The 11,490-nt window shown below is 45.0% G+C and overlaps 1 protein-coding gene across 1 annotated transcript in view; it reads right to left on the bottom strand.

The window, feature by feature from the left end:
* Positions 1–7,144: 7,144 nt before the first annotated feature.
* neurl1aa (neuralized E3 ubiquitin protein ligase 1Aa) overlaps positions 7,145–11,490 on the bottom strand; it is a gene marked incomplete at its 3' end in the record, with an annotated part of 73,277 nt that continues 68,931 nt past the window's right edge. The window contains exon 4 of the mRNA XM_078268010.1: positions 7,145–7,873. Coding sequence (XP_078124136.1) covers positions 7,145–7,873 — 729 coding nt within the window. The remainder of the gene's footprint in view (positions 7,874–11,490) is intronic.

Below are 11,490 nucleotides of genomic sequence, written 5' to 3'. Positions count from 1 at the left end.
CCAGAGACGGTGGGCTAGGGACGTCTGTGTCCCGTCAGTGTTCCCGTGGTCAGAGCCAGCACCAGAGATGGTAGGGCTAGGGACATCTCTGTCCCGTCAGTGTTCCCGTGGTCAGAGGCAGAACCAGAGACGGTGGGCTAGGGACATCTGTGTCCTGTCAGTGTTCCCGTGGTCAGAGCCAGCACCAGAGATGGTGGGCTAGGGACATCTGTGTCCCGTCACTGTTCCCGTGGTCAGAGCCAGAACCAGAGATGGTAGGCTAGGGACGTCTGTGTCCCTTCAGTGTTCCCGTGGTCAGAGCCAGAACCAGAGACGGTAGGCTAGGAACATCTGTGTCCCGTCAGTGTTCCCGTGGTCAGAGCCAGAACCAGAGACGGTAGGCTAGGGACATCTGTGTCCCGTCAGTATTCCCCATGGTCAGAGCCAGAACCAGAGACGGTAGGCTAGGGACATCTGTGTCCCGTCAGTGTTCCCGTGGTCAGAGCCAGAACCAGAGACGGTAGGCTAGGGAGATCTCTGTCCCGTCACTGTTCCCGTGGTCAGAGCCAGAACTGGAGACGGTAGGCTAGGGACGTCTGTGTCCTGTCAGTGTTCCCGTGGTCAGAGCCAGAACCAGAGACGGTAGGCTAGGGACGTCTGTGTCCCTGTCAGTGTTCCCGTGGTCAGAGCCAGAACCAGAGACGGTAGGCTAGGGACATCTGTGTCCCGTCACTGTTCCCGTGGTCAGAGCCAGAACCAGAGACGGTAGGCTAGGGACATCTGTGTCCTGTCACTGTTCCCGTGGTCAGAGCCAGAACCAGAGATGGTAGGCTAGGAACGTCTGTGTCCCTTCAGTGTTCCCGTGGTCAGAGCCAGAACCAGAGATGGTAGGCTAGGAACATCTGTGTCCCGTCAGTGTTCCCGTGGTCAGAGCCAGAACCAGAGACGGTAGGCTAGGGACATCTGTGTCCCGTCAGTATTCCCGTGGTCAGAGCCAGAACCAGAGACGGTAGGCTAGGGACATCTGTGTCCCGTCAGTGTTCCCGTGGTCAGAGCCAGAACCAGAGACGGTAGGCTAGGGACATCTCTGTCCCGTCACTGTTCCCGTGGTCAGAGCCAGAACTGGAGACGGTAGGCTAGGGACGTCTGTGTCCCTGTCACTGTTCCCTGTGGTCAGAGCCAGAACCAGAGACGGTATGCTAGGGACATCTGTGTCCCGTCAGTGTTCCCGTGGTCAGAACCAGAACTAGAGACGGTGGGCTAGGGACATCTCTGTCCCGTCACTGTTCCCGTGGTCAGAGCCAGGACCAGAGACGGTGGGCTAGGGACATCTGTGTCCCGTCAGTGTTCCCGTGGTCAGAGCCAGAACCAGAGACGGTGGGCTAGGGACATCTGTGTCCCGTCAGTGTTCCCGTGGTCAGAGCCACCACCAGAGACGGTAGGCTAGGGACATCTGTGTCCTGTCAGTGTTCCCGTGGTCAGAGCCACCACCAGAGATGGTGGGCTAGGGACATCTCTGTCCTGTCAGTGTTCCCGTGGTCAGAGGCAGAACCAGAGACGGTGGGCTAGGGACATCTGTGTCCCGTCAGTGTTCCCGTGGTCAGAGCCACCACCAGAGATGGTGGGCTAGGGACATCTCTGTCCCGTCAGTGTTCCCGTGGTCAGAGCCAGGACCAGAGACGGTGGGCTAGGGACATCTGTGTCCCGTCAGTGTTCCCGTGGTCAGAGCCAGAACCAGAGACGGTGGGCTAGGGACATCTGTGTCCCGTCAGTGTTCCCGTGGTCAGAGCCAGAACCAGAGACGGTGGGCTAGGGACATCTGTGTCCCTGTCACTGTTCCCGTGGTCAGAGCCAGAACCAGAGACGGTGGGCTAGGGACATCTGTGTCCCGTCAGTGTTCCCGTGGTCAGAGCCAGAACCAGAGACGGTAGGCTAGGGACATCTGTGTCCCGTCAGTGTTCCTGTGGTCAGAGCCAGAACCAGAGACGGTAGGCTAGGGACATCTGTGTCCCGTCACTGTTCCCGTGGTCAGAGCTAGAACCAGAGACGGTAGGCTAGGGACATCTGTGTCCTGTCACTGTTCCCGTGGTCAGAGCCAGAACCAGAGACGGTGGGCTAAGGACATCTCTGTCCTGTCAGTGCCGACAGCAATGTGCCCGAGCAACTGACAGACAACATGTCAGGAATGAATGTTTAGTCTTGCTACACGTAATATCATTACATTCTATCAGTGGTGGAAAGTAACTCTACCGTAGACTACTTCCATTCAATTGTAAGGTGCTTTTAATTGAGTATTTTCATTTTCTCCTACTTATTAGGCTACTTCTAGTCCACCACAATTCAGAGTCAAGTCGGCTATTGTACGATTTGCTTAACCATTTATTTTATAGCTTTAGTTACTTTGCAGACTCAGATTAATAATACAAAATAATATGAATAAATTAGTGGATAAAGATGAGACTTTGTTGATCCCATGATGAAATTCACAAGCTACCTGCCAAGTCATACTTCCGCTTTTATTTTGGTGAAAGTAACTCAAAAGTAACGCAAAAGTAGTGTAAAGTATTACAATTCAGAGACAGTAATATCGTAATATAACTAATTACTCTCAAATGACAGTAACTAGTAATCAATAATGTATTACATTTTGGAAGTAACTTGCCCAACAGCGTTCATACACTGTGGCCTGCTCATCAGATAAACATTCACACACATTCACACTCTGATGGAGCAGCATCGGGAGCAATTCAGGGTTCAGTGTCTTGCCCAAGGACACTTTGACATGGAACTGTAGGGCCTGTATAGTTATTTATTCTGTATTACCATAGCCATAGTCATAGCCTGTTCATAGCCTGTACATACCTGTAGTAATAGACACATATCTGTATATTTATCTGTGATATATATATATATATATATATATATATATATCACTTCATACATTGCACTCTGTAAATTCTGTAGCATGTTATTTAATCACTTCTGGTTAGACGCTAACTACATTTCGTTGCTATGTACTTGTAACACGTGCAATGACAATAATGTTGAATATAATCTAATCTCATTTTATGTGTGTGTGTTTTTTTTAAATAAGAAAAACATTGTTAATCTCCTTGACAAGAGAAAAGTTTAAGCCTTGTCTTCAGCGTGTGTCTCTTTCTCTTTCTTACATGTCTAGATAAGAGGTTGTTCCTCGTTAACCTCTTTTAAACCTCTGCTTCCTTTTTCCGCTGCTGTCACTGAAGGAAACCAGCATCTATATTTATAGATGCCTCTTCCTCCACACACAAACACTTGTGACACCTTTGAAAGGCCGGTGCTGTTTGGGCTGTTATGCCTCTTCAGAGCTGCATTAATAGAAGACAGCATCCACTGCTGCACGAGCCAGTTTGCTTTACACAGCTGACACAGATAGCCATGTTCGTGTCATCTCTTTGCTATCACTGGGTGAATATATACAATAATAGCTTGTTGGTAATAATAAGGATTTTAAGAATGTCATATATGCATGTGTGTGAATGTTTTGTGCTGTCGTTTAAATAGGATTTCACCGACTTTATTAGGGCTGCAGCTAACAATTATTTGATTATTATCTCGACTAATCCATTAGTTGGTTGGTCTATAAAATGTCAGAAAATTGTAAAAAACATGTGGATCAGTGTTTCCCAAAAAGTCCAAGATGACGTCCTCAAATGTCTTGTTTTGTCCACAACTCAAAGATATTCAGATACTGTCCCAGAGGAGAGAAGACACTAGAAAATAAAAGCTGGAATCAGAGAATTGTGACTGAAGAGTTTGAAGAAATTACTCAAACCGATTAAACAGATTCATTTAATAGTCGACAACTAGTGGTCGAAGAAGTAATGAGATCCTTTAATTAAGTAAAAGTACTAATAGCACACTGTCAAAATACTCTCTTACAAGTAAAAGTCCCTCATTGAAAATGTTACTTAAGTAAAAGTATGTAAGTATCAATAGGAAAATGTATTTAAAGTATTATAAGTAAAAGTACTAAATGCAGAAAAATCCTCACATTTTGGAAACAGGAAACGATCCAAACAGTTGTGTGTTTAATGGTCTGATCATTTCAGTTAGACTTATATAATGTTGGGTAGTTTCATTTATAATAAAACATTGTTTTGTGTGCAGAAATCTTAACATGTAAAGTAACTAGTAACTAAAACTGTAACAGATGATTGTAGTGGAGTAAAAAGTACAATATTTCTCTCTGAAATGTAGCAGAGTAGAAGTAGAAAGTGGCATGAAAAGAAAAGACTCAAGTAAAGAACAAGTACCTCAACATTTGGACTGAAGTACAGTATTGGAGTAAATCAACTTAGTTACATTCCACCACTGTTGACAACTAATCAAATAATCAATTCATCTTTGCAGCTCTAGCCTTTAATAGACAGATGTGGGATCAAATAGCATTCAGAAAGGCATCCAGAAAGACAGCATGTTGCAGATCTGTCTTCTGCTTTTCATGTTTATGAGCGACAGCTGCCTGCACCTCGTGGGAAGGCAATATGTTTGGCAGGGCCAATGAAGTGTCTCGGCACACCACTGATAGGCAAAGTGTCCACCCGCTGAGACATCTTGTACCTGCTGTGTGCAGGTCACAGCCCTCCCTCCCGCTGCAGTCTCTCTCCACCGCTGCTCGCTTGCTTCCTGTTTTTCATCTTCCTGGCACGTGACAGAACATCTACTCTTCTTGCTGATCCTAGGAAATGTGCTTAGAAGCTTCCTGTGTCGAGACACCTGCTGTAAATATTGTGACAAACAACGTAACAAAGTGCTTTCCCAAACTCTTGACCCCCCTCAGTGCGGGTCGTGACCGCAGCTGTAATTTCCAAACGGGAAGAAGTGGTTTGCCTCCATTGGCATACTGTCAGAGTGATCAACATTTAGCACAAATTGATTTCAAACCCAGGGAGTACGTGAATTAAGCACAGAGCTCAGAGGTCTCAGCAGCGGTGCGGCCAGCCAAATGAAGATCAATATCATGATCTGTAAGTTCCCGACCCGGGACACATCGCTGGGCTGAAAGGATGCTTATTTCCACCATCAAATGGGATTATTCACAAGATAAAGCATGCGGTCACAGAACATCACTCTGTCTCTTACAGGAGGTAGATACAACTTTGTTAGCACTTCAGGTAATAATCAAGTTGTCAGTGTAATTAATCTGCCAGACGTTTGTCATCATGGTTTCTTGACACTGTTCCCACAGACATACTGACGTTCTTTTGTCTTATGCTGCGTTGAAACATACATCACTTTACTCTAACCCCTATTTACCATTAATAAGCACCATGAAACATTTGGCCTTTATTTGACAGGACAGCTTAGATGTGAAAGGGGAGAGAGAGGGGGAACGACATGCAGCAAAGGGGCACAGGTCGGAACCGAACCCACGGCTGCTGCGGCGAGGACTGTGCCCTCTCTACATGGGGCGCAAGCTCTACCAGGTGAGCTACTCAGGCGCCCTGATATACGGACATGTGTGTTTATTAATAGTAATTGTCAACTATTCTAACTTCTCCTATGAAGACACAATTTACATCCCGATTTAGATTTTTTAAATCGACCGAAATGAAGTCACAATCTCGAACTTAGAATAAAAAAATGGAATCGTCGATGCTGCCACGGCCCCATGTCACGTCCCGTCGGCTTGTCAAGCGGAAAAAAAACCTTACACGTGTTGAAGTGCTGCGAGTCAGTCGACCTCCTGTAACCTAGCTACAGCCAGTCAGAAGTTACCATGGCAACTGCAGATGCTGGTGACCCATCGACAGAACTTGAACAGAACTGAAGTGTGTGAAAGTGTGGAAGTATTTTGGATTTCCAGTGAGTTATGTTGACAACGTTCGCGTTGTTCGCGTAATAAATGTAAAAATCGAACCTGAAAATGTTAATGTTGAATGTTGAAAATTACATATGAAACATAGGTTTCACTATGTTGTCTGTTTATACACCTGCCTCCACTTATAGTGGGGGGTAGGGTAACACGTTTAATATCCATATCCTACCGGTGGGGCTGGGTTTGTGTCTGTGTTACCTTTGTCTCAACGATTGTGGAGTAAACAGCAGCATTTGACGTTAAAAGTTGAGTCACAGTTTTCGGTGGTGAACACTCTTTAGTGAAATAAATGAGAGGGGCACCCTACAACCTAAATAATAGGGTCAGAACAGCTGGGTCACGTCTTCTGTGACTACAAATCTATAACACAAAGTACAGATATCAATATTTGGGACTTAAAAAAATAATACTAAAAGTATTTTTTAAATTTTTTAAATATAAATATATTAAATATTTAAATATAAAACCATAACATAAACAAATCATCTTGATAGGGATCCCCTAGATTAGTTGTTCTGTTTAAATGCAACCAGGTGACTGAGTGGAACATTTTACAACAGTGCTCACTGGTGGGCAAAATATGAAATAGTGACACTTTTCTAAATGTCCTAAAACCTAGTCTGTCCTTTCTGTACTGTAATTTCTTGTTACTTATCGGCCGACATATGCACCTGACAAACTGGGGGCATGGACTTTAAAAGATGCTGGCATTTACCAGGCCTAGAGGGTCTAGTGAACAAAAGCTTTTTGTTGCATTATGGGAAGTGTAGGATCCAGGTTTTTTTAATCTATATAAGGGACAAAAAGTGAGGATATCTCAGCCTCTCCTGTATCGATTTTCACCATTCTTTCATGTCTCCCCCACCTATATGGAAAATCACTTGAATGCCTCTTTCAAATGTGTTTCATATTACTTTTGACCAACCCCTTCAGAGCTGCAAAGATTAATCAATTAGTTGTCAACTATTACATTTTTAAATGAATCGCCACTCATTTTGACGATCAATTAATCGGTTGGAGTCATCTTTTATGTAAAAAAAAGAAATAAGATTCCAGCTTCTTAATGTGAATATGTTCTAATTTCTTCTCTCCTCTGGGACAGGAAGCTGAAGATCTTTGAGTTGTGGACAAAACAAGACATTTGAGGACGTCATCCTGGAAAACACTGAGTGACGTGTTTCACCATTTTCTGACAAACAATTAATCGAGAAAATAACTTACAAATTAATCGACAATGAAAATAATCGTCAGCTGCAGCCCTAAAGCCCCTAGTATCTAATGTGACATCATGTGGTGCTAACTTACCCAGGATCCTCAGCTGAGTCACAGCCCCATGGAGACCAAAGAACATCCAGAGTGGGCGGGAGTTGTCCACACACACCTGAATGCCCACATTGGTGCCATTGTGGCTGAGGAGCACCTCCCCCTCCGGGTTGACCAAGAAGCCCAGGATGTCACTGCTCTGGAGAGGCGTCGGCACCCGACACACCGCCCAGAACTCCTTCCTGTCCACCAGAGCCTCGGGGTTGTAGGGCAGGTCGCTGGGGCGCAGGACGGCCGGGTCGCAGGACGTCACGCCGTAGGACAGCGAGCCCGAGCGCGCCGGGCTGGACTTGGTGACCTTGATGAAGACGGTCTCTCCGGTGCGCAGGGGCCGGTTGGTGAAGACCAGGGTGCGTTCCTCTCGCGTGTGCTCGGATCGCGCCACCGTCTGCTCGTCCAGCGTCTTGATGTGGGCGCCGCGCAGCTGGTGGAAGTGCAGGTCGCTCTCCAGGGCCGACGGCAGCAGAGAGGACTGCTGCGAGTTGAGGGAGTTCTGGGGAATGGGGCAGGTGGAGGACGGGGAGGCGGAGGCCAGTTGGAGGGTGTGGCGGTGGGAGTGAGTGTGGGGGTTGCGTCCCTCTTCCTGCTGCAGGTTGAGGTCACACAGGCTGATGGACAGGCGGGAGTCGTCAGCTTCGCGGCAGAGAGAGGACGAGCGCCCTGTGGTGAAGGAGCGCGGGCGGAGGCAGTCGGGAGGAACAATCTCACTGTCTGGATAGAGAGGGGAGAGAAGAGCAAGTGGGATGGAGACGGAGAGAGAACAGCAGTTAGTGGTCTTACTGTGTTTTGCCTTGATTAGCAATTTGCTGGAGGCATGTGGAGATGAAGCGTGCAGTCAGCTGAATCCCAACTGGGAGCACAGTTCTGAGAAGAGCTGAATCTGCAGCTTGTCTGACAACAAGATAATGATAAAAAAGAGAGAGATTTAACTTCACAAGTTGCACAAGTTGAATGCATATGTAGGGTAGTTCTAATTACTCAGCGCTGCCGCAAATGAGAGTGTCAGTAAGTGTGTTTAAAGATAAAGAAAATTAAAGTAAAGTCGGTCGCTCCTATATCTGCACAGAGCTGAATCATCTACAGTAGCTTTGGACAAGAAAACGCTGCATGGTGTCAATTAGCAAAGAACAAATGACTTCCTGAAACAAAATGTGATACATGCGTGTCTTTGAGTGTATGGGTGCGTCTTAGTTGCCTTCCTTGCAATCCATAGCACAGTATCACTCTACAGCGAGCCATTTATATCAGCCAATACATGTCCCTAAGGCCGGCTACACACTGGCTGAGCGTGGCGTGAGCGTGGCGTTTCTGTAGCGTGTCAGCTGCGTGGATTCTTCTATGTCTTTCCACACCAGAAAGGTGTCTGACGCGGCGCTGCTGCTGCTAGCCTTGTCTGGACACATGGATGTTTCCCATTGATAAAATGAAATACCATGTTAAACATAAATATAGACTGATTTGATCACAGCAAAGACAACGTCGGCAGTATTGACGGCAAAATAGGCTCCAGAATATTTCCTTCTGTGTTGACAGGTGCAATATTAGAAAATCAATTTTTTTTTTTTTAATTACATTTATATCTGCATTTATATCAAAACCTAGATACTTTCAAACATCAACATGTCATTTATTAATATGTATTTGTGTCAAAATGACATATACACATACTTTCCTATTCTATTTTGCCTGGAAACACTTCCAACACGCTTGCGTGTCGCGTGAAAAATAGGCGTTGGTTCTATTTCTAGCATGCACGCGTTTTCGGTGAGACGTGCGGGTCACGCAGGCAGTGTGTAAGCTCTAACCTGTTAACCTGGGAGGCAAAATATAAACGGACACGCCACACAGCTGACACGCTCACGCCACACATCCAGTGTGTAATCGGCCTAACACAGTGGCGAAAGGTAGTAACGATGAGGCCTAGTGCACAGTAGTTACACACACACACACAGGCTTGCAGATGTGCAGATTTTGAGCCTAAACTAGCTACTGTATACCATATCATCACTTCACATGATCAAATAGTGACTTGACATTGGACAACATCACAGTCATATTACCCAGCAATCCTCATTGCATAGCTGCTTATGAAACAAATACCAAAGAAAACAAGAAATGATTCATTTCAGGGGAGCAACATTGTCGCCTTTTAGCAAATACTGCCATTTTGAATTCAAAATAGGTTGTTTGTGTGATTTTTGGTGTCGATCCAAAGAGGTTTTTTTGTTTTTTAAGTGCCCTGAACTAATGTCCTCCTTACATATTAATTACATTAATTATAGGGTGAGTTCTCCCCTATATCCTAATGCTAAAATCAACTGTTAATCCACATTTTAAATCTGATATTTATGAAAATGCTTCCCGGGGCATCTTCGTCACCTTTTTCACAGATGAGTTTTAACCGCTACATTTAATTAAATCGTGTTATATAGTTTATTTATAGCTTTTGTAGTTCATGTAGATTAAGCATATGAGTTTGCTTTAGATTGCTACTGATCATTTTAAAAAGAAAAATGAAAACCATGACAGAGATGGGTTTGCCTTTCCGAGGGCCGATGTATGATAAATGGCATCGCTTTTTATTTAACGTGAGTTCTTTGAACACAGGCGCATTTCAATCTGCAATCTGAATCACTCTCAAGTCACTCTCACTCCCTGCCCAACACATTGTCTATATCCCCCCCAACCCACCCCACTGGCCCCATTGCAACTGCACTGCCTGCACTGTCTATATTTACGCCCCTGGTCTAACAGCAAGAGTAGACACAAATACACACACACACACACACACACACACACACACACACACACACACACACACACACACATGACTCCACCTCTGATAAGCTGCCCTCAGGTTGCTCACAGTCTCATCCTACGCCTCGACACGGCTGCTCAAAATAACACCTCTAAATGTGCGCTCCCTCTCGGTCCTGCCTCCCGCCTCCGGGCCTGGTGGCAGGGGTCAAATTAGTAATCTTTTTGGGGGCTGTCTGGGTTTGTGTGGGATGTATGCACATGTGCATGTAGACAGAGGAAACCCTGGTGTGCTCTGGGCCCCTCTATCTGACCAGGACCTGAGAGCCTGACTCCAGATAAAGCTCTAAGTCTCAATTACCCCCACACACACACACACACACACACACACACACACACACACACACACACACACACACACACACACAGCTAACTGTAAACTGTAGCAGTGAAAACAGAGCAGCCACACCTAACCTAACCGTAAACTAGGGGTGCACGATGTATCGACTCAATATTGTTTTTGCAATATCAATATTGAAAATGTAGCAAAAAGTATGCAATATTCCGTTTATTTTGTGGAGCAATGCGCCGGTGGCTGTGTGTTTGTTTGTATTAATTTAGAGCCTGCATATTTCATTGGCCAGTTGCCCTGTCACATGTGCACACTTGGACAGCGTGAGTGAGGAGGGAGATAGACAGCGAAAGAAGCGAAAAGACAGAAAGAGACAGTGTGTGGAGGGAAAGGAAAGAAGAGACAGAAAAGTAAGAACATGAGTGTGGCTCAGGGAGACGATGAAAGTATGGAGATTGAAGAGGAACTGTTAGTAGCCAAAAATAATGCATCCTCGCCAGCGTGGAAGTACTTTGGCTTTAAACCAACAGATGTTTCTCAAGCTAATGCACTATGCAAAACGTACGCTGTACGATGAGGTGATAGTAATTTCCCAAAAAATGTTTTTCTTTTTTCTTCAGGTTGTACGGTCAGTTTAAATAAACCCTTGTGTTGTACAAAAACATGTTTTGATATTCTATTGATCTATTTGATGTTTTCCCATACATTTTGTGTTTTTATATATGTTTAAGAATATCGAAATGAATATCGATATCGCAATATTCGTGCTCAATATCGCAATATCACATTTTGTCAATCTCATGCACCCTTAGTGTAAACACACCCAGGATGCTTTGAGATCCAACCACTCAGGCCACATTCGGAGGTGCTTGTGCCCCGAATTCACCAATATGTAGGACATTACTACAGACATTTTTGTTCTTACGTGGTTTCATTTTGTTATTTATGAGTCATTGCCAGATCTTCGCCATAGCGCTATGTCAGCGCTGGAATAAGCCAGTGAGCCAGTGTCCAAAGCAGAGGCTGTAACGCTATTGTTTTTCTTATAAATTCTTCTCAATAAAAGTCCCCCATTATTTTGTTATTTAAAAGCTTTCATTATGAAGAAGAAAAACCAGGAGGAGCAGTAACTTAAGACCATGAAATGTAAAAATAAGCAGATATTGAAACTAAACTTTATACCACAGAGATTCAGTTAGAGAGCTGAACACACTGAGAC

The sequence above is a fragment of the Sander vitreus genome, chromosome 2 (assembly GCF_031162955.1).
Source record: "Sander vitreus isolate 19-12246 chromosome 2, sanVit1, whole genome shotgun sequence".
NCBI lineage: Eukaryota > Metazoa > Chordata > Actinopteri > Perciformes > Percidae > Sander > Sander vitreus.
This window is presented reverse-complemented; position numbering and strand designations above follow the sequence as displayed.